The 24359-nt window shown below is 45.2% G+C and overlaps 1 protein-coding gene across 4 annotated transcripts in view; it reads right to left on the reverse strand.

Moving 5' to 3' along the window:
• The window catches only part of TTBK2 (tau tubulin kinase 2), a 150375-nt gene that overhangs the window by 74521 nt on the left and 51495 nt on the right, over positions 1-24359 (reverse strand). For all 4 annotated transcript variants that reach the window (XM_053261412.1, XM_053261386.1, XM_053261392.1 and 1 more), the window contains 3 exons: positions 23316-23456; positions 14843-14947; positions 12343-12408 (listed from right to left, as the gene is read on the reverse strand). In XM_053261412.1, coding sequence (XP_053117387.1) covers positions 12343-12408; positions 14843-14947; positions 23316-23456 — 312 coding nt within the window. The remainder of the gene's footprint in view (positions 1-12342; positions 12409-14842; positions 14948-23315; positions 23457-24359) is intronic.

The raw sequence follows: 24359 nt of genomic DNA on the forward strand, positions 1-24359 counted from the left end.
AAAAGATGAGGAATCCTCCTCAATGTCGAAGCCGTCAACACCGACGAAGGAGCAGTGCTCACATTCAATATCTGCTCCGGCACCGTGGACGCCGACAGAGGAATGGCATACACCGCCTGGGCAGTTATGGGAGGCTCCGATGCCAAGACTTGCAAATGCCTCGACGCCGATATCGATGTCGATGCCGATTCCAATGTCGATGCCTGTCCCAGACTGCCTTGGTCCAATCTCGATGTCGACGCTGGTGTCGATGTCGAAGCCTAAATCATCCTGACCGTCGATACCGAAGGTGTCGACGTCGAGGCTGTAGGGGACTCAGCCGAGTCCACGTCGTAAATCTGTGCTGCCGTTGGTGAGGGAGTTCGATGTCGAGACTCCTCACGATGGCGACCTTCTCTCTCAGAAGCATGACGATCTTTATCCTTATGCTTCCGTTTTTTTGAAACCTCCTTTGGTTTCTTAAACAGAGTGTCAACAGCGGTTTTAGACTGCGTATCAGCAGACCCACTGGAACCCAATCCCGGGGAGCTTGACGCACCGCACTCCTTCGACATCGAAGCTCCCGATGTCGATCCGGAACTCATCGACGCCGACGGACGAGGAGTTGGCGGTCGAAGTGCCTCCTCGTATAACGCAGCTCGAAGCCTGAGAGCTCTATTTTGTCTAGTTTGTTTTGAAAACGAGCAGCATATCTTACACACCGCCGTGTTATGATTCTCTCCTAAGCACATCAAACAGGCGTCGTGATAATCAGTCGAAGGCAACTTTGCTCGACACTTTTCACACCGTTTGAATGTCTTCTTAGCTTCCATTGTCCAAATGCCATTCCGAGTCAAATTCAGTAAACAATCTTAGGAACAAACAAAGCAGAGTCCGTAATCAAGTCCGTCCGCCGTTCCAAGTCAAAACCGTCCTGTACAAACTTCGTAGTTAGAATCAGAGTCCCAAAATCAAGTCCGTTGTTCGTTCTGAAGTCAAACCAATTAATCCGCTCAGTAGAGAATAGTCAAACAGTCCGAAGTCAATTTTTTGATAACAATTGAGGAGCAACAGCCAAGAGGTGTAAGCGCTTTGGCGGTCAAGAGAAAACTGAAGGAGAGGTGCCCCAACCGTCAATTCCAACGGAAGCTGCAAGGCACGTGCAGACGGGCGGGGCGCGAAGAGGAGCTAGCTAGTCAGCCCGGGAGGTCCCTGCGCAGGCGCAGAAACCCAGTTCTTATGGATACAATGGATCACAATCCAGATCAGGTTGCTTGCCTAGGTAGTGATCCCTTGACAATCACAAAAGTGGGTGACTCACGAGCTTCCCCTGTGATGGAGATGAGAGAAGCAAGCTACAGCAACACCCTTTTAAGCACCACTCATCCAAAAGATGCTACCACTGCTGAACTGAGGTCCAATGTGTAGTGCTTTACAAGCATTTGATCAGAGGCCCAAGTGGCAGCCATGCAGATTTCTTTAAACTTAATGCCAGATAGATGGGCTGCAGATGTAGTGTATGCCCGTGTAGAATGGGCCTTGGCTAAAGAATATGGGTCCACATTCTGTCTCTTATAGGCCAGAAATATCATCTCAACTACCTAATGAGCTAGTCTTTGCCTTGAAGGGGCATAGCCCTTGATTTTGCCCTTGTAGCATACAAAGAACCATTTAGTCTTGCTGAAAACAGCAGTTCTTCTCAAATAAAACAGAGCACAGTATACATCCAGGCTATGCACTGCTTTTTCTAATGGCGTAGACTGATGCCTAAAGAATGTTGAGAGCACAATATCTTGGTTCAGGTGGAACTCTGTAACTATCTTTGGTCTAAAGTCCAGGTCCACATGCATCACCACCTGGTCTGGGTGGAATTTAGTGTATGGTTCAATACAAAGCGAAGTGAGTTCACTGACTCGCTTAGCACTGGTTATTGCCATCAAGGAACTGATTGATTGATTGCCATTAAGTTGGTGTTGACTCTTAGTGACCACATAGATAGATTCTCTCCAGGATGATCTGTCTTCAACTTGGCCTTTAAGGTCTCTCAGTGGTGCATTCATTGCTGTCATAATCAAGTCCATCCACCTTGCTGCTGGTTGTCCTCTTCTCTTTCCTTCAACTTTTCCCAGAATTATGGACTTCTCAAGAGAGTTGGGTCTTCGCATTATGTGTCCAAAGTATGATAGTTTGAGCCTGCTCATTGGTGCTTCAAGTGAAAATTCTGGATTGCTTTGTTCTATGATCCACTGGTTTATTTTCCTGGCTGTCCATGGTATCCTCAAGAGTCTTCTCCAGCACCAAAGTTCAAAAGCATCAATACTTTTTCTAACTTGCTTCTTCAAAGTCCAGCTTTCACATCCATAGAGTGTCACGGGGAAAACCTTTGCCCAAAGATCCTAATCTTTGCAGGTATAGACACATCATGGCATCTAAATATCCTTTCCAAGGTCTTCATTGAACCCTACCAAGTGCTAGTCTGCGGCTTGTTTCTTGACTGCTAATTCCCTTACTGTTAATGGTCGATCCTAAAAAGGCAGAATCTATCCACCACTTCAATGTCTTCATTATCAATTCTGAGGCTGGCTGCTGTACCCGTTATTAGTTTAGTCTTCTTTACATTTAGTCATAGTCCCATTTTTACACTGTGCTGCTTGACTTTCATTACTAGAGCTTGCAGAACATCTGCATTCTCAACTATCAGAGTGGTGTCATCAGTGTAGTGCAGGTTATTGATGTTTCTTCTTCCAACTTTAAAACCACTCTCATCTTCTTCCAATCACGCTTCTCTCAGTATATGTCCAGCATACAAGTTGAATAAATAAGGAAAACCACAAAGCCTTGCCTTACTCCTTTGCCGATCTGGAACCAATCTGTTTCACCATGTTCCGTCTGGACTGTGGCTTCTTGTCCTGCGTATAGGTTTCTCATAAGAACAATGAGATGTTCTGGGACTCCCATTTTCCTAAGGATATTCCATAACTTGACATGGTCAAAGCTATAAGCAATAATGCCTTTAAAATCACCAGCCATTGTTTCAAAGCCATAGCCATTGGTTCGAAAGGTTGTTCAGTCAAGGTAGAGAGTACCAATGACAAACTCCACTTATCTGTTGGCCTTCATATTGGATGTTATAAGTTATTTATGCCCATCATAAACCTTTTGCATACTGAGTGAGAAGATACTGTCTTGCCATCCCAACCTGTATGGCAGGAAGATATAGCTGCTAAGTGAGGTCAAAGAGGGTGAAGAGAGGATGGGACTAGATTCTGTCAGCTCCCTGATCTCTTGATTCTGTCAGCTCCCTGACCTCTTGACGAGCAACAGCCGTCTCACCCTGCCTGAGCATTCCTATCTCGGCTGAGAAGGTTTGTTTTTGCAGCCCCGGACCTTCTTAAGGACCAGCTTGGGGCAGCTTGACTGCTGCCCTATTCCACCTGTGCCTTCTATCTGAGTATCTGACTTGCTCAACCTGTCCCCAAGGACCAGAGATCTCTCGTGAGAGGAGAGATTTCTGGAGTCCATGGCAGCATATATTAGAGGGAGGCACGCTGGAGGCGTAGCCGGGCCCGCCTGTAGGCGGCCACCAAAGCCAGCCAACAAAGGGGGGCGGCAGGCTTCGAAGAGGGCCAGCCTTTGGTGCCGGGCCTTCGGTGTGGGACTGGGGTCTGGGGGGAAGTTATAAGGTGGGGTTGGAGGTCTGGGTTGAATGTTGTTAGTCCTCCCTTTTACTGAGTTGTACCAGGCCTTTTGTTGTCATGTGTTTTGGCTCTCTTGGGCAGAATGATGCTGGGTGTGTGTCCAGTGGCTCTAGGGCAGCTATTACTGTTGTGGTGGGAAACAAAAGAATTGGTGTTGGCAGAGCATCTGGCCATTACAGGGGAAGGGAAACCAGTAATTTAGTAACTGTTTCTACTTCCGGCTGCCCTGTCAGCTCTCTGACCTCAGGGAGCAGTTCCAACTTCCCACAGAACCTAGTGTTGCTCCTTTGCAATGCAAGGTCAATTCAGAATAAGACCAAAATCATCCATGATTTAATCATGGATGAGGGAGCCGACCTAGCTTGTGTAACTGAGACCTTGATGGAGGAGGCTAGTGGTGCAGTTTGGGCCCAACTTCTTCCACCAGGCTACTCTGTTGTCGAGCAGGCTAGGGGATATGGGCGGGGGTGGGGGTGGTGGAGTGGCTGTGGTCTATAAGGATATAATTGCCCTTACCAGGGCCCCGTGCAACAATTTACTTACATTGAGTGTGTATTTCTGAGGCTGGCAACTAGGGATTGATTGGTGATTCTGTTGGTGTACCAACAGAACTGAGCTGACGGAGCTGGTCTTGGAGTTGGTGTTGGACTCACCCAGACTTTTGGTTCTGGGTGACTTCAATATCCATTGTGAGGCTGACTTGTCTGGTGCGGCTCAGGAGTTCATAGCGGCCATGACAACTATGGGCCTATCCCACCTAGTTTCAGGACCAACTCATGTTGCCGGCCACACACTTGATTTGGTCTTTTGTTCAGATCAGGGGAGTGTTCCATGGGTGCAGGATCCTGTGGTTTCCCCATTGTCCTGGACAGACCACTACCTGGTAAAGGCTGGCTTCACAGCCACAACCCAGCCCTGCAGGGGTGGAGGACCTATTAAGATGGTCCACCCAAGATGGCTGTTGGATCCAGTAGGATTACAAAAAGCCTTGGGGGATTTTGATGTTGGTCCTGCCAGTGATTCTGTCGATGCCCTCGTGGGAACCTGGAATAGGGAACTCACCAGGGCACTAGACACTATCGCTCCTAAGCATCTCTTCCGATCTGCTTTAAAAGTGGCCCCATGGTATACAGAGGAGTTACGGAGTCTGAAACAGCAAGGTAGGCGACTGGAGCGCAAGTGGAGGAGAACTGTGCTTGAATATGACAGGACACAGCATAAAGCCCATTTGAGGGTTTATGCGGAGGCGGTGCATGCGGCAAAAGAACAATTTTGGTCTGCGCGCATTGCTTCTGCGGGTTCGCGTCCAGCAGAGCTGTCCTGGGTTGTGAGGAGTTTGATTCAGGCTCCTTCCAATTCAAACCAATCCCCGGGGACTTTATTCTGCTGTGATGCTTTTAATGGGTTCTTTGTGGACAAAATCTCCTGTATTCGGGCTGACTTGGACTCCACTGTTTCTGCAGAGTCTATTAAGGTGTTGTCCAGCAATCCCTCTTGCAGTATTAGACTGGATCAGTTTCAATCTGTGATGCCTGATGACGTGGACAAGCTGCTTGGGGCGGTGCGGCCTACCACTTGTTCTCTGGATCCTTGCTCAACTTGGCTGCTTCTATCTAGCAGGGAGATTGTTGGAGATGGCTAGGTTAATATCATTAACTCATCGCCAAGGGAGGGTAGGATATCTCCTTGTTTGAAGGAGGCAATGATTAGACCACCTCTTAAGAAACCTTTCCTAGATCGCTCAGTGATGGATAGTTATAGGCCGGTCTACAATCTCCCATGGTTGGGCAAGGTGATTGAGAGAGTGGTGGCTAATCAGCTCCAAGCGTTTTGGGGGGAAACCGATTATCTAGACCCATTTAAAACTGGCTTTAGAGCGGGCTATGGGGTTGAGTCTGCCTTGGTCAGTCTGATGGATTACCTTTACCGGGGAATCAACAGAGGGAGTGTAACTCTGTTGGTTCTTTTGGATCTCTCGGCGGCGTACGATACCATCAACCATGGTATCCTTCTGGATCGCCTGGGGGAATTGGGGATAGGAGGCACTGCTTTGCAGTGGTTCCGCTCCTATCTCTCAGGCAGATTCCAGATGGTGGAGCTTGGTGACAGTTCCTCTTTAAAACTGGAGATATTATATGGAATCCCACAGGGCTCCATTCTGTCACCAATGCTTTTTAATATTTACATGAAACCGCTGGGTGAGATCAACAGGAGATTTGGTGCAGGGTGTTATCCGTATGCTGATGACACCCAAATATATTTCTCTTTATCTTCAGGAAATGGCATTCACTCCCTAAATGCCTGCCTACAAGCAGTAATGGGCTGGATGAGTGATAACAAATTGAAGCTGAATCCAAGCAAGACGGAAGTGCTCACTGTGGGGGATCAGAATTTAGGGGATGAGTTAGATCTTCATGTGCTGGATGGGGTTACACTCCCCCAGAAGGTACACAGCTTGGGAGTGCTCTTGGATCCAGGCCTCACCATGGTATCTCAGGGGGAGGCTATGGCCAGAAGCACTTTCTATCAGCTTCGGCTGACTCGACAGCTGCGTCCATTCCTTGAAGAAAACAATCTCAAGACAGTGGTGCATCAGCTAGTAATCTTCAGGCTCGACTACTGCAATGCGCTCTACGTGAGGCTGCCTTTGTATGTAGTTTGGAAACTTCAGTTAGTTCAAAATGCGGCAGCTAGACTCGTCTCTGGGGTGACCCGGAGAGACCATATTATGCCTTTCCTAAAACAGCCGCACTGGCTGCCGATCTATTTTCGGGCGAAATACGAAGTGCTGGTTATTACCTTTAAAGCTCTGAACAGCTTGGGTCCAGGTTACCTAAGAGAGTGCCTTCTTCAGTATGATCCCCATCACTCACTGAGGTCATCTGAAGAGGTCCATCTCCACTTACAACCGGTACGTCTGGTGGCAACTCGGAACCAGGCCTTTTCTGTAGCTGCTCCTGGTCTATAAAATGCACTCACAGCAGATATCCACAGTTTAGGCTCGCTGTCAGCCTTTAAGAGAGCCCTAAAAACTTATTTGTTTGGCCTGGCCTTCCAATGCTTGTAAAGTGTTGTTGTTTTCTAAAAGTATTTTAATTGTTTTTAAATGGTTTTAATTGTTTTTATATTGTTTTTAGCACTATGCTTTTAATTGTGTGTTTTTATGTCTTTTAAAAGTTGTACACTGTCCAGAGCCTCTGGATGGGACGGTTTATAAATGCAATAAATAAATAAATAAATAAATAAATAAATAAATAAGTAAGTAAGTAAGTAAGTAAGTAAGTAAGTAAGTAAGTAAGTAAGTGTACCATGGACACATTTGCCAATGTCAGTCTTTAACGAAGTCAGGTAAAGTAGCACTTCTCATATGGTCGCACTCTCTGGTTTAAAATGTCTCTCCTTCACTGTGCAGTATATGTCCAACTTGTGGAGGTTTTTCTATCATTCAGGAGGATAGTCCTCAGTAACCTATCCTCCAATTGACTACTTCAATTGGCGTACTGGCAGACGCCTGTGGTTTTCCCCAGACAGTCTGAGTAACCTTGGAAACCAAGTCTGTCTTGGCCACCACAGTGTTATGAGAATGCATCTCGCCCTGTCCTACAATACTTTCACCACCACTCTGTTAAGTAGTGGATATGGAGGGTACAAATACAATAAACGTGTCCACTGGAATTGGAAAGCATCTCCTCTGGAATAGCTCCCTAAGCCTGCTCTCGAACAATAACGTGCGCGTTTGCTGTTGTCCTGCGTTGCGAATAGGTCCACTGCTGCTGTTCCCCACTGCACGAATAGGTCGTTCAGGCAGTTTGCATTCAATTCCCACCCATGAGTGTCTGAGGGAAGGCAGGATGCCTCCTTGTCTTAAGGAGGCAATTATTAGACCACTTCTGTAGAAGTCTACATTGGATCCCTCAGAGTTGAGCACCTACAGTCCTGTCTCCAACTTTCCATGGCTAGGCAAGCTAATTGAGAGGGTGATGGCCTCCCAACTCCAGGCAGTCTTGGATGAAAATGATTATCTAGACCCATTTCGAACTGGCTTTTGGGTGGGCTATGGGGTGGAGACTGCCTTGGTCAGCCTGATGGATGATCTCCAATTGGGAATTGACAGAGCAAGTGTGATTCTGTCTTTTGGACCTCTTGGTGGCTTTCGATACTATCAACCATAGTATCCTTCTGGAGCATCTGAAGGGGTTGGGAGTGGGAGATACTACTTTGCCGTGGTTCTGCTCCTACATCTCGGGCAGGTTCCAGATGGTGTCCCTTGGAGACTGTTGTTCTTCAAAATCTGAACTTTTATATAGCGTCCCTCAGGGATCCGTATTGTCTCCATTGTTGTTTAACATCTACATGAAACCGCTGGGAAAGATCAGATTTGGTACAGGTTGCTATCTGTATGCTGATGACACCCAAATAAATTTATGTCAACATCATTGGAAGAGGGCATAACCTTCCTAAATGCCTGTCTGGAGGCGGTAATGGGCTGGATGAGGGATAACAAACAGAATGAATCCAGGTAAGATGGAGGTACTCATTGTGCGGGGTCGAAACCCGGAAGATGAGTTTGATCTGCCTGTTCCAGATGGGATCACACTTCCCCGGAAGGAATAGGTACGCAGTCTGGGGGTGTTTCTGGACGCAAACCTCTCCCTTGTGTCCCAGGTTGAGGCAGCGGCCAGAGGTGCCTTCTATCAGCTTTAGCTGATACGCCAGCTGTGTGCATAAATGACCTCAGAACAGTGGTACATATTCTGGTAACCTCTAGACTGGGTTACTGCAATTAGCTCTATGTGGGGCTGTCTTTGTATGTAGTCCGGAAACTACAGCTGGTTCAGAATGTGGTAGCCAGGTTGGTTTCTGGGTCATCTCGGAGAGACCATATTACTCCTGTATTGAAAGAGATACACTGGCTGCTGATAAGTTTCCGGGAAAAATACAAGGTGCTGGTTATAACCTATAAAGCCCTTAATGACTTGGGCCCTGGATATTTAAGAGAATGCCTCCTTAATCATGAACCCCACTGCCCATTGAGATCATCACGAGAGGTCCGTCTGCAGTTGCCACCGACTCGTCTGGTAGCTATTCGGGGACAGGCCTTCTCTGCTGCTGCCCCGAAAGTTTGGAACACACTCCCTGCTCAAATAAGAGCCTCCCCATCTCTGGCAACTTTTAAAGAGTCTTTAAAGACACACCTATTCATCCAGTCTTTTAATTAAATATTGTTTTAACAGTTTTAGCATTGTTTTAAAACGTTGTTTTAGAATTTGAGTTGTTTAATTATTTATTTGTTTGTTTATTATTAAAATTTTTATACCGCCCTTCCAAAAGGCTCAGGATGGTTTACATTAAAACACCATTAAAATCAATTAACAATTAAACAAAAATTATAAAACATAAAACAATGATTAACAATTAAAAACATCATAAAACAACAATTAAATAATCAGAACAATTTAAAAACAAGTTTTAAAAAGCTGAGAAAGCCTGGTTGAAGAGATATGTTTTCAGGTGTTTTCTAAAAATTGCCAGAGATGGGGAGGATTGTATCTCAGCAGGGAGCGCATTCCACAATCTCGGGGCAGCAGCTGAGAAGGCCCGTCTCTGTGTAGCCACCAAACGAGTTGGTGGCAACTGGAGACGGACCTCCTCAAGTGACCTCAGCGGCCGGTAGGAGTGTGCACGGTTCGGTCCGGCAACATTCCATAGAACGCCGGACCGATCCGGAGGTCCGGCGGTCCGGCACAGGGGGGCCCTGTTGCTTTAAGCGAGGGGGTGGTAGTACTTACCACCACCCCCCGCCGCTCTTCCCCCTCCGGCGCTGTTCCGATCAAGGAATCTTCTTGGGGCGGCAGAGTTCCTCTCTGCCGCCCCTGCCTGCCCCTGTCGTTGTCTTAAAATGCCTCCAATGCTGCCCTCGTCGTTCCTAAAGCCCACAGACGAGCGCTAGCGGCGCGCATGCGCCCTGTGCGCCGCACGCTCGTCTCTGACGCTGCCGCGCGCGCCGTGACGTATGCAGCGCCGCATACGTCACGGCGCGCGCGGCAGCGTCAGAGACAAGCGCGCGGCGCGCAGGGCGCATGCGCGCCGCTAGCGCTCGCCTGTGGGCTTTAGGAACGACGAGGGCAGCATTGGAGGCATTTTAAGACAACGACAGGGGCAGGCAGGGGCGGCAGAGAGGAACTCTGCCGCCCCAAGAAGATTCCTTGATCGGAACAGCGCCGGAGGGGGAAGAGCGGCGGGGGGGGTAAGTACTACCACCCCCCCCGCTTAAAGCGACAGGCCCCCCCTGTGCCGGTCCGGGGGGCCTCTGAATCTTGCACACCCCTAGCGGCCGGTAGGGCTCATAGCAAAGAAGAGGCTCTCTTAAATACCCAGGGCCTAAGCCGTTTAGGGCTTTATAAGTTATGACTAGCACTTTGTATTTTGCCCAGAAACCTATTGGCAGCCAGTGTAACTCCATCAACAAAGGAGTAATGTGGTCTCTCCGAGATGACCCAGAGACCAACCTGGCTGCCGCATTCTGAACCAGCTGAAGTTTCCGGACTACATACAAACACAGCCCCACGTAGAGCGCATTACAGAAGTCCAGTCTGGAGGTTACCAACAAATGTACCACTGTTTTGAGGTCATTGATCTCGAGAAACGGACGCAGCTGGCGTATCAGCCAGAGCTGATAGAAAGCACCCCTGGCCACCGCCTCAACCTGAAAAAACAAGGAGAGACGTTGATCCAGAAGTACTCCCAGACTGTGAACCTGTTGTAATGTTTTAACTTTTACAATATCATTTATTTTGTTTTAGCTACTGTTTTAAGTTTTTGTTGTCATTTGTTTTAACTAATGTTTTAACTTTTTGTCCAGCTGCACCTGTATGACTTTGACCCTTATTTGATTTTGGAATTATTTCAGAGCCAGGTATACTATCAGCAGTACTAGGACATTTATATGCAGCATCCCCTGCTGTGTAGTCCAAAGTCCCTGTACCTTGAGGCCTGACATATGCACTACTCATCTGACCAGAGAGGTGTCCGTTGTGACCATTAATGTGGGTACCAGCACCTTGAAAGGCATCCCCTGTAGGAGATACTCTCTGCGTGTCTACCAAGTCACACAATATCATATTCTGGCTGTCCACATTTGGACGGAATGTCACTAGGTACCACAACTGTGTCTTCCTCATTCTCAGCTTTGCGTATCGCACTGTTGACATGCATGAAGCTATTAGGTCTTTATAGCACCTGTATAGTTTGTGCTCTTTGAAGTGGCCTCGCTTGTATAACCTAATGGTGCTATACACGTTCATCCATTAAGCTGTATCTGGTCTGTTAAGCGTTCCAAGTCAAATTGCCGATAAATCAATTTTTCTCTTGATCCCTTCGGAAATATATGACATTTGGCTTGATTACGGACTGGTTGACTACTTTTTTTCTAACTTTGATGTATTTAGTCAACTATTCCGTAATCAAGCCAAATATCATATATTTTTGAAGGGAGCAAGAGAAAAATTGTCCCTAGAAACTTTGAGGAGTTGAAGTCACCAAAGATGCAATTGCATTGGTGGTCAGAAAGAAACTGAGGGAAATGTTGTCCAACCACTGAATATAATGGGCGTGGAGCATTCGTACACGGTGGAGGAAAGACGCCTCGAAGAGCTAACCAATTTACCCCGAAGAGGTCTGCGCAGGCGCAGAATCTACTTTTGTGATTGTCTATGGATCACTACCCAGATATTTAGAATTCTACTGATGCAGAAAAGGAGGAATAATTTTATTTTCATGTGTGAACAACCTGCCACACACAAATCTTAATACTACAATAAAAACAATAATTCTAAATGTTCAGACCAGTTGTTTCAAGTCCTTATATCTTCAAGGTTTCAGACACAGAAAGAATTCAGTCTGAAACCTGGAGAGCCACTGTCAGGTAGACCTATAGTCTAAGTAGAAGGAGGTGTCATATGTTTATTCATCTCTGCAGAATAAAGAGGCACACAGAACTAAGAGGTGGATGTAAAGTGTTGCATTTATTTTACAGTCTTCCCTGGACTAAAATTTTAGTCACATGTGATACCAAGTACCTGGCTAACTACTGGGCAGGCTTAACCTAAATGCATTGCTCACCAACCCACTGTAGGTCTTCATAAGCCTGCCCCAGACTTGCCCTGCCCTAGCAAGTGTACCCTTGCATTCACTTCTGTTATCTTAATTGTTTTACCAACCGTCTATCAAAGGCCAGGAGAGCAGCAGGAGCTGCACCATTCATGGGCAGCTTCTAGACCTTGCTAAATGCTAGTGAAGCAATCAGGATACAGCTAGTATGAATAGTTTTCTATCTATCTATTCTAATTGTTCCATCGCACACTCTTATGATAAGGGTGGTGTAAATACAATCTAATTATTTGTTTCCCCTGTACTAGTATGATGGGATGAGATTAGCACAGTAACGCTATCTTTAACACAATATTACTTCCCTAGCCAAATGACTAGTGTGGTTAAAGTAGCAAACACAGACTTATTCTTTTGCCAACATATCAGATATTTCTAGAACATTATTTCCAGTATATGAATCAGTTACAGAAACACTTAGGAAAGGCAGAAAGGAATGATAAAAACATCACTAACACAGATTACTAAGCATCAGGTTAATGTAAGTACTAATACTCACTCTATTCCTGTGAGCATTGACTGATGCATACCGCACTGTCCCTCTAAAACCAGCAACAGCTCGGGGCTATTAATATATGACAAGAAAAAACATTTTCAATATTACCGATTATGACATCCATCCATTTCAATGCATGTAAAAAGAATACAAAGAATAATGTGTGTCCTCTACTTTGGACTCTTCCTGTGCTTCTTTAGCCTGCCATCATATTGCAGCAACATCTGTAAAATATTTTAAATGGAATATATGGAAACAAGCAATATTATGCTTCATTTTTAAAAATGGGACTAGATTTTTCCAATGGATTATTCTGTCAGGAGAAAACAGACTAGGAAGGGTTCATGCTGGTTGCTGACCAAAATAAAGAGATTTGATTTGACTAGGAAGGTAATCCTCCAAGACTAAATTTATTGTATAAGGGGGGAAATCAGCATTGCTAGCACTGATTTATCTTCATCAATATGAAATTGAGGTCAGGTCACTAAATATATAAATAAGTGGAATTGCACACAAATACAGTAGCGTCAGGAAAGAGATGCAGAACTCGCTGCTTCTAACTCTATATTCTACCTTCTTTCTTTCCCCTTCCCCTTCTTGTCTTCATGACCATCACTTTCTTGCTCACCGTCTCCATCACATTTGCCCACACAGTCATCACTTGGCTTTGTGCCTACATATTATTGCCTGCACAATTTTTTTGTATTTTTGGTGCAACCAACATTACCAAATACTCCCACTTCACCAGCCTAGTCTGAGTCTGTTCCTCTAGAGGTACTCAAGCGCTGATTTTTCCCTGGGCCTAGATTTCAATCCTTTGGGATTGCACACTTGTGAATTTTATTTTCAAAATGAATTCTCCCAACTTGAGTAAAAGCATAGTTACAGACATGATTGCTGACACCTGTCTTAGCAATTGTGGTAACAAACATTCAGGACTAAAGATAGGCTTTCATGTTAAGACAGGCTTTGAAAGATCTCATGAGAATACTTTTACTATATCTGCATCTGCGTAATAGATAAAATTTGTACAGACACTAGAGTTACTTTTAAATGAATGTGTGATGGCTTGAATAGACTACATAAACAGGAAGAATGCAAAGCTGCTGGAGAATTTAGACGCCTGCATCTGTCTTCCACCCCGTCTTAGAATCCCCAATGTTTAACTAAGATCCAGTGACTAAACTCCGGAAAATGATTTTTAAAACATATTGCTGCAGATATTACTAAATTTGCCTGGTTTTCTATTTGTCAGCCACTGATTTTATAGAATTAAGAAAAACCTGTGGCATTTTTAAAAAATAAGTTTTTAAAAATAATTAAAAACCCAGTAAGGTTAACTAGTGTTTTCATTGTATGTACACACACACACACACACACACGTTTGAACAATAGCAAGGTTGTTATACTTAATACATGGAGATAGATGGAACACAGAGCTCCCTAGAAACACAAAATTATCTCATAACTAACCCAAAGGAGTTAGAAAGAGAATATACATCTGAAATACTAGAATTCCTTCCTTACATACCTAAGAGGTTGCTTAATCCAGGCCTTGACAAATGTTCTGTGGCTTTAAGAGCTAGCCTGACCTCAACTCCACGGTGGGTGGGTGTGGATTCACTGCTCGCCCCCACGAATATCCTCCATGGGGCGTAGACTCTTTGCCTTGGTTGCTCACTCCTGCTCAAGTCATGTCCATCTGGCTCAGGCAGGCAATGGACCATGTAACCAAGAGAAGGAGGGAGCAACCCGACCCCACCTTCCTTGCTCCCTCTTCCTGTCACACCTATCAGTTGCCTGGCTGAACCAGATGGACGCGATTGATGCAACTAGAAGGAAGAAGGAACAACCCATCCCCACCTTACTTGCTTGTTCCTCCTCCTGGTAACGCCCCTTCAACTTTCCAGGTGCCAGGGTGAGCTGGTGCCTGGGAACTGTCAAGTCCTAGTTTAATCAGAGGGCAACCATGTTCATTGTTCAAATATCTGTTCTATCTACCTATAATGCTCAAAGTCATCAAATCTGTCTCACATATATTCCCATCCTATAGTTTTCTATAGATTTTTCCCCATTAAAATGTATTCCTGAATGGATTTATTATACTGAAGATATTGGTGCTATTTTAATTATATAACTAGGTAATTTCTTGTGTACTAAAATCACTTATTCATCTACTTGCATATTTTAAAATGTGTTCTGCCATTGAATCCAGCATTCAGAAGCCCAGCCTTTTAGTGTTTTCCAGCTAGATATACCAGCTGATGCACCAAAGCATTCAACATTGCTCAAGGTCACACAATTTGTCAATAGCTCAGAACAAAATTAGAACATCATTGTGCCCAACTCTTCTTTACAATAACCACTGCAATCACATAAGCATCTCAGTTTGTAATGTAATGCATCAAATACTGATAACACAGTTCAGTCTGATATTCATTTTAAGAGGTAGTTCACCACATCAATTAAAAATTTATAAAAATGTTTTCTTTGAACTTCTTACTGGTCTGACATCCCCGCATGAATTGGTAAACTGACGTGCCAAGCCAAAATCCAGCATGTAACACTTCCTCCAGGTGCTAGGAAAGCGCCCCATAGCAAAGTTGGACTAGAAGGAAAAAAGAAAGAAATACATCAATTTATTACTACTTGAACAAAAAGAAACATAATCCACATCATATCACTAAAGCTGAAAATCTTCAGCACTATAATACTGCCCTCATAAATTTAGAGATCTTGTAGAAATCCATACTTTCGGATAAATAGGTTGCTTACCTGTAACTCTTGATCTGGAAGTGATCCGTTGTAGTCATAAGTAATGGGTTCTGTGCCTGCGCAGGGACCTCGCGGGCTGACTGACTAGCTCCTCAAGACGCCACGCCCCATCTGCATGTGCAGTGCAAAGTTCATTAAGATTGACAGTTGGGGCGTCTTCTACTCAGTTTCTTGCAGACCGACAGTAATGACGATCTTCCATGCCCACCATACCATATCTGATGTCATGTCTACTGCTGTGGGGTCGGCATGGGCAGGCCTTATGACTACAACGGATCACTTCCAGATCAAGAGTTACAGGTAAGCAACCTGTTTATCTGGATCGTGATCCATTGTATTCATAAGTAATGGGTGATTAGCCAGCTTCCCTCTTGGAGGTGAGTGCAGTAGACCCATAGCTCAAGGCAACACCCTTTTCAGAACATTCCTTCCAAAGTTTGCATCCCTGGCCATTCGCAGATTTTTGCATAATGTTTAATGAATGGCTGCTGAGATGACCATGTCGCTGCCATACAGATATCCACCATCTTGATGCCCGAAAGATGGGCTGCCGAAGTGGCGTACGCTCTGGTGGAGTGTACACGTACAGTCTTTGGTGGCGGCATGCCCTGGTGTTGATATGCCATGTAAATCAACTCTACTAGCCAATGCGCCATCCTCTGGCAAGAAATTGGGCGACCCTTGTTCTTCCCTTTGAATGCCACAAACAGCTTCCGCGTCTTCCTAAAAGCCAGGGTCCTCTGCAAGTAAAAAAGAAGGACCCTACGAACATCAAACAAGTTCAACGACACCTCCAGGGTCGTCTTGGGGTCCTGGAAAAAGGTAGGCAATATCTCCTGGTTAAGATGAAAATCCGACATAATCTTAGGCTTGAAACGTGGATCGAACCGCATAACTACTTTATGAGAACTGCGTATATGGCGCATCCACACGGAGAGCCGTTAATTCACTAACACTTTTTGCCGACATTATTGCCACTAGAAAGGCCAGTTTCAAGATGAGTAGATGCATCGGAACCATAGCTAGTGGCTCAAAGGGCTGTTCTGTTAAAGCCGCCAGAACTAACGACAAGCTCCACTGTTCAATTGGTTTTCTAATTGGTGGATACAAATTGCCAAGGCCTTTCATAAAACATTTACATTCAGGGTGGGAGAAAACAGTAGTGCCGTCCCAACCTCCATATTCCGAGGATATTGCCGCTAAATGGACCTTGATCGAAACATTAGCAAGGCCCTTTAACTTTAGCGAGGTGAGGTACAGGAGAACCTGCTGCACCGTGGCATGCTTTGGTAGATACCCCTTTGCACGTATATAAGATACAAAACGTTTCCATTTCCTGGCATAATTTTGCCTAGTCGAGAAACGTCTATTGTTCAATAGAATGCCTTTCAAAACCTGATTTTCCACGCTGTCATCCGAAGGGTCTGGATTTCGGGATGCAGTACGTGGCCTCGCCCCCTCTGCAGCAGATCTGGTGCCAGTGGCAATCTGCGGAAGTGTCCTCTGGACAGCTGCAAAAGTGGCGCAAACCACGGTTGGCGTGGCCACCATGGCGTCAGCAGAATACAGGTTGCCCTGTCTCTCAGAATTTGAGCCACCACCCGACCTATAACTAGGATTGGAGGAAAGAGATACAGGAGCCCAACGTTCCAAGTATATTGGAACGCATCGCCCAGGGATCCGCGACCTATGCCTGCACATGAGCAGTAGTTGGCACACTTTTTGTTGGCAACAGTGGCAAACAAGTCTATCAATGGGACACCCCAGATGTTGAATGTCCTGAACAGGTAACAGTTTTTTATCTCCCACTCGTGCCTTTGATCGTGAAAGGAGACCCGACTGAGGCTGTCTGCCAGCTGATTGTCTATTCCTCTTACGTGCAGCACTATTGGATAAACGGTATGTGCCACACACCATGTCCATATTTTCAGAGCTAGAGTACACAGCGACACGGACACTGTGTCCCCGTCTGTTGAGGTAGGCAATTGCCGTCGTATTGTCTAGCCGAATCTGCACCACCGCCCCACTGAGCATGGGCTTGAAGGCTCTGAGCGCCAGGCAAACGGCCAACAGCTCAAAGTAATTGATGTGTCTCTGAGCCTGCTGCCACGTCCAACTCCCTTGTATACAGTGGCTCCTGCAATGGGAACCCCAACCCTGCAGTGATGCATCCATCGTCACCCACTGGGTTGGGGTCAACGGGGCGAATGGGACCCCTTGAGTTAGATTGCGCTCCGTCAGCCGCCAAAGCAAGCTGTTCAGCACTGTTGGCGGAATCTTCAAACACATCCATTGGGAATCCACGTTGGGACGGAAGTTGTGCAAGTACCAACATTGCAAAGTCCGCATGCATAGCCGCGCATAGTGGACTGTCGTGGTACAGGAGGCCATTAGGCCCAGTAGACGTTGTACAAGTACCGCAGGCTGTATCGGATTGTCTGTAAACCTCTGAATTAGGAGGTACAACTGAACGATGCGTTCCCAAGGTAAGTACGCTCTCTTGCATTCTAGGTCGAGGACTGCACCGATGAAGTTCAATTGCTGTGCTGGGTCGAGCTTCTTCCAGTTGATCCTGATTCCAAGGTCCTGCAGCAACTGTACCAACATCTGTATCTGCCCGACCAGTTGTTGTTCGTCTTCGCTGACCAGGAGCCAATCGTCTAAGTAGGTATAAACTATTATCCCCTGCGTCCTGAGGTAGGCTATCACAACCGCCATCACCTTGGTAAACATCCGTGGTGTGGTCGAAAGCCTGAAAGGCAGGACTGTTTACTGGTATATTTGGCTTCCTATGGTGAATCTGAGATACCGGCGGTGACTCTCCTGAATGCCTACATGGAAACAGGCATCCTTTAGGTCTAATGTCGCACCCCATGTCACTTGTGTCAATAGAGGCAGTATTGCCTGTAAGGTTGTCATCCAGAACTTCCTGTCCACGACATAGTAATTGAGTCTTCTCAGGTCCATAATTGCCCTGATTCCACCATCCCTCTTCGGGATCTGGAAGTAGCGGGAATAAAATCCCGATAGTCTGTTCACCCACTGCACCGGTACTATCGCACCTTTCTCCAGTAAAACTTGCACTTCGTCCTGGAGTATCAATGTGGCCTTGGTAAACTTCAGGCCCAACAATGGAGGATGCGCCTTGAATTCTATCGCATAACCCATCTGTATGATCCTTAAGACCCAGCGATCTGATGTTATATTGTGCCATGCTTGGGCATGGCTTGCCAGTCTGATGGTGTTTCCGGCAACTACAGAACCGATGGTTGGGGCTCTGGCAAAAGTTGTAATTTTGTGATCATCCAAGCTGATGTTGTGGGACTTGGTTGATGTTGGTGAGTGCAGTGGGTGAACAATCCCGTCAAAAGGACTGCTTGGAATTGTCCTTGCTAGGGCGATTGTTACCCTTAGACTTTTGGTTGAATGCTTTAGATCTCTGAAAGGGTCTGTACTATTTCCTGTACTCCTTCTCTTGATAGCGGAAGGGTTTCTGTCGAGAATAAGAACGGCCCTTCGACGTTCCCCCTGGAGTTGGGACAGAGCCATAAAGGTACGTGCTGTGAACTTTGATTTCTTTAAGGATTCCATCGTGGAATCAGTATCATGATGGAAGAGGCCTTTTCCATCGAATACTAAATTCTCAATCTGGTCCATCATATCCAGTTGCAAGGTTGATGAGCGTAGCCACACATGGCGGTGCATGCTTACCGCTGTGACCATCTCACGCGACTCCGTTTCTGCTAGATGTTTAAAGGCACTTAACTGTTGCCATGTGATTATAGCGAGCCATGCATGGTGCGTAGTTCGCTATTCTAATTGCCAAACTGGACGCAGAATAGATTTTCCGCCCCATCACATCAAGCTTACAACCCTCCTTATCCCCAGGTGTTGTGTGCCGGCGTCCCCCACAAGATGTGGAAGCACAGTCTATGACCAATGAATTGGGCACAGGGTGATGCAATAGATAAGTGTTTTCCTCCTCACGGATCCTGTATAAACTCTCCAATCTCTTAGGAGTGGGAGCAGAGGCTTGCATGGCTTCCCAAGCCAACTTGGCCGCCTTGCCAATAGCCGGTATCATAAGCAAAGCAACTGGGTGTGACATTCTGGACTTTGCCATCATATTGTACACTGGATCAGCATCCTCAGTATCAGGTGAGCTGAGATCCATGCCTAGTGCTTCTGCAATTTCCCTAATTAGGGCATTATATGCCTTTAACTCCTCGGTTGGAGATCTAGAGAGCCGAGGAGGCACATCCGACGGTGAGTCAGACCTACGACTACCCATATCCGAATCTGAGACTTCCGAAGCCTCATCCTCAGTAAAGTAGGCGTCAGATGAGGAAGGCACCTCTGGAGGGGGAGGGCTAGACTTCTTCTTCCTCTTTCCCGCTGGTTTTTCTGTTGGCATTTGGACAGTCGGCTCCATTTGTGTTAAATCTTGTCTCTGCACCGATTGCAGCATCATCAGGAGTTGTTGCACTGGTTGAGCCACATGAAGCTTAATGGTTTCATGTTGGGCTGCTGGCTGCGCTAAATTGTGCTGTGGAGTAGACGGCACCTGTCGCGCCTTCCAACGTAGGTAATCAGCATAGTCACTAGGAAGTTGGTGGCGGAAGCCACAGGAATGTGCTGGTGTAAACTGTAAGGGTTGTGAATCTGAACGCTGTGACAGGGCAGCAGCAATAGGACAGGGGCTCCGTACAGCAGAGAGAGCTGACTCCCTTTCTATCCCCAACGCGACATGCAGGGTGTTTTTGGCGGTTGCATGGGCTCCTCATCTTGCTCTATGTCAAGCCCTGTACTCAAGAATCCATGGAAAGTGGAACTTGACGGAGTACTAGAGGCTGAGTCCATCAATTCCTGTAAAGCTGACGAATCTCCCAGTGCCTGGCTAGACACTCCTATTTGGACCTCAACCCGTGCCGGCATCTTAGGGGTACCTGGGGTCGAAGGGGATTGCTCTGGGGTTCTTGCTGGGGAGAGCAAATGGTAGGATCTCCCCAAGGTCGACGACCTCGATTTTGATACGGCCGCCGCTGTCAATGTCGATGTCAACGTTGATGTGAGTGTTGAAGCTGCACTCAATGTCGTTGCCAATATTGAAGCTGCACTCTATGTCGATGCTGAAGCTATAGCTATTCTCGACATTGATGTTGAAGCCACCCTCGACGTCGATGTCAATGTTGAATCTGCTCTCGACGTCGAAACAGCCTCGGCCAATGCCGATGACGCCAGCATCATAGCTGATTCATCCGAGTCGCCTTCAAATGCCTGCGCTGCCGAAGGAGATGGAGTGCGGTGCTTCTTCTTCGAAGACACCTCATTCTCCTCCGAGACATTTCCGGAGTCACGATGGCACTTGCGCTCGCCATGCCTATGTGCCTTCTTCGACACTTCCTTGGGCTTCTTAAAAAGGCCCTCTCCAGACTGCGGTTGGTCAGCACTCACGGTTTTAGACTGCGGCTGTGCAGATCCGGAAGCGACAGACCCAACTGTCGACCTTGACTGAGCACTCGACACCGACGGTGAGTGCAGCCGTGGTGTCGGCAGGCAGAGTGCCTCATCGTACAATGCTGCCCGAAGACACAGCACTCTGTTCTATCTTGTTTGTTTGGAAAATGAGCAACATATTCTGCATGCAGCTGTGTTATGCTCTTCCCCAAGGCACATTAGACAAGTATCATGAAGATCAGACAATGGGAGTTTAGCATGGCACTTTATACAGCGCTTGAAGGTCTTCTTCACCTCCATTGCTGAGGTAAAAGTCCGGGTAGAGAAAACGATCGTGGTTAATCTATTCCGTGGTCAAAAGCCAAATAGTCCGTAATATTTCAACAAACCAAATCGCAATCCAAAGAAAGTCCGACATCCGAATCCAAGTCAAATAGACCGTAATAATCAAGTAAAGAATAGTCTGTTCTTTTTAAACTGAGGAGCTACAGTACAAGGTTTGAACGCTTAGACGGTCAAAGAGAAACTGAGTAGAGGACTCCTCAACCATCAATCCTAACAAACTTTGCACTGCACGTGCAGACGGGGTGGGGCGTCTTGAGGAGCTAGTCAGTCAGCCCGCGAGGTCCCTGCGCAGGCGCAGAACCCATTACTTATTATTACAATGGATCACGATCCAGATCTAGAGCAGTTACGTGCAACACATAAAGAAAGTAGTACTGCACTATATATGCAGCTCATGAAAAAGCAGATGCAAGGACCAACTAACAGGTTATGAACATATTACAGCATTCGCATATGCCTTAAGAAAACAAAAAAGCATTAATTGTCAGAGTTCTGTAAAATCAATACTTACTTAAAAGGACAGTATGTTAGTTTCAATTTCAAATACAATAGTTCAACTTCACAATGCTTTATGGATTCAACTTTAGTGATACCAGATCTCCTCTGCTATGCTCCAAGATGGACCCCTTTAAGAAACACTCTAAATACTGATAACTTCCACTGATAACTTCCAGAGGGTACGGCATCATATTGCATTTGATGAAGTGGGCTCTATAAGTCCATGAAAGTTTATGCCACAATAAACCTTTTAGTATTTAAAAAGGTGCTACAAGACCATATTTTGAACACTGATTTAAATCTTGTCCCTCTCACCTCTTGTGAATGGCACCTGCTCATTCGTAAGAGAAAAGGCAGCAGTTTACTCATATCTAACTCACCGTGCATGTATTTTGTCCGATTCCATGGTTCTGACATTCAGTGGCTTTTTAGGTCCAAATAGAGCACTGCATTTAGTCAGACTATTTCTGAGTAAACATGGGTTAGGACTCGGCTGCATCTCTTGCAGCAAGCTCCTTTGTGGAATATAAACTATATTGTAATTAAAAATACAGATGTGTGCAAAATGCACAGGGGCAAAGGATTACAATCAGAGCCCTCAAAAAACCTTAACATCTCAAACATAACCTTGAAAAATGCATTGCCCTCCTAATCAGTATATTTTGCTAACCATCAAAAGGTGTTCTATTGCATTAATCAAATCCTACATTGACACAGCAGAGCAACACAAACAAGCTTTAACATAGCCTAAGGAAGAATTGCCCATATGCCTAATTAACTGATTATTTTTTAAAGATTGTCATTTTTGCTTCAGTAGTAGCATAGTTAAACATATCTAATGCTAAACAACTACACTGGGATCCTTTATGGGGCAGGAAAACAATATACAAGCCTAAGCATAAATAAAAATTCAGCCAGTTCTGTAAAAGGTGCAGCAAAGAAGAAAAAAGCCTTAACAATGTCAAACATCTTCTCCAACATCACCTGGAAAAATGCATTGCCTCCTCATCAATATCAATACTTAACTTAAAAAAGGTTTTTAACTGTATTAGTTAAAGTCTGTTATGATAATCCAGAATATTTGTATTTCCTTGTAAAGAACAAAGTACCAATTTTGTTTACCTCTAACAAGTCAGGATATTTCATTTTTAGCAACATGACATTCTACTTCATGACCAGGACTCAAACATCCTAATGCATGCATACTCAAACATTTCTACACATTTCTGCTCCAGAAAGGCAGGAACAGATAGAGTTGCAGAAGGACGGAAGTTCCCATATGCACACAGGTACCCCTCCTACAAATATTTGATCTCACAAAGACATTTGCACATTTAAAGTTAGAACTTGATGCAAAGGTTAGCAGATGTACTGCCTGTTTTTAGAAGTGTACTTGTTTCCACTACACTCTGCTTTTAAATGTATCAATTAAGCATTTTTTAAAGGACACCACAGGTCAAGGGCTCTACCATCTAAAGAAAACTAAAACCAGTAGTATTGCATTTAGATTTCTTCACCACTTCAAGAAGTGGGGAGTACTAAATATAGTCTCAGTGAATATCATTGTCATCTCAGGATTTCTTAGACCTTGCTTTTATGCAACAAAGCAATTGTTATTGCTACACAGGGGCATTATAGTTATGGAAATCTCCTATTAAATGGATGGCTAGATAGATAGATAGATAGATAGATAGATAGATAGATAGATAGATAGATAGATAGATAGATAGATAGATCTGAACATTAATTTTTAAATATGCACGGTCATCAGCTTAATAGTTTTATACCTAGTTTCCAGCTCTCACTGTGAGATCACCATCTAATAAACTATGATGCAATGACACCAACTGCAATTTAAATAAAGCTTACAAAACCAAGAATGAATCTATGGAGTAACTCACTGGTTTAATATCTCTGTGCAAAAACCCCACAGAATGAATACTCTCAATAGACTCCAGAATTTGCTTGCCAAGTCGCAAAGTAGTACTCATTGTGAAAGTCCCCCTCGATTGGCTTCGACGCAGATCTGCCAAGTTCCGACCCTGAGAAAGCAAAAAAGCATTTTCAGTGGAGGACTCCCACACAAGCAACAAACAAAAGAGAACAGATTAGGCCGGCACAAAGATTCAGCTTTGAAGAGTCGAAGCACTTTGCCTCTGGCCCCATAAAGAGGCAGCCACTCCCAATACTTATGCAGAGCAGACCTATGCACAGCACCAGAGAATGCCATTAAAGGGATTCAGAGTTGTGAGAAGCCCCAGTGATGTCTTGGAAGGTGAGCAGGGAACCCTGTGAAATGCAGTCCCTATCCAGCACTTTACCTAAAGAGCTCTACTTGGAAAGACTTCGTTTCTCAATGCTCCCCCCATGCTTTGCCACACAGAACATTTTTGTATAAAGAACCATCAGTCATGCTGTACATCAGTTCTAGCATAAGAGAGCCATTTCAGTTGCGGCATCTCAGACTGAATGGCCTCCCCAAAGAAGCTCACCTGGCACCAACTTGGATATCTTTTTGGCACTAGGCAAAGACTTTATTTGCCCAAGATTCCCAGCATGTTCTATAGCTGTTTTTAAGGTTCTTTTGTAATGTCTTGTGCTGGATTTCAAGGCTGCTGCTGCTTCTGTAGTTATATCATTTTCTGTTTTATTAACTTGTGATATTTTACTGTATTTGCTTTTAGAATGTATGTCACCCTGGGAGCCATTTGATGAAGGCCAGATTATATATTGCCTAAACAGGCAAATAAAACATTTTTACTTCTGTTGCAAAGTACAGTCCATTTAGTATTTCCCATTTAGGCGAAATACTTGTTTAATTATTGTATGTATTAGTTAATACTACTGTAGAGATTATAAATAAATGGTAAATGCTGAATAGACTACTGTACTCTTTCAACAAAACGTTGAGCCTAATCAAAAGAGAAATCACATCTCTAATTTTA

The sequence above is a fragment of the Hemicordylus capensis genome, chromosome 1 (assembly GCF_027244095.1).
Source record: "Hemicordylus capensis ecotype Gifberg chromosome 1, rHemCap1.1.pri, whole genome shotgun sequence".
NCBI classification, from domain to species: Eukaryota; Metazoa; Chordata; class Lepidosauria; order Squamata; family Cordylidae; genus Hemicordylus; species Hemicordylus capensis.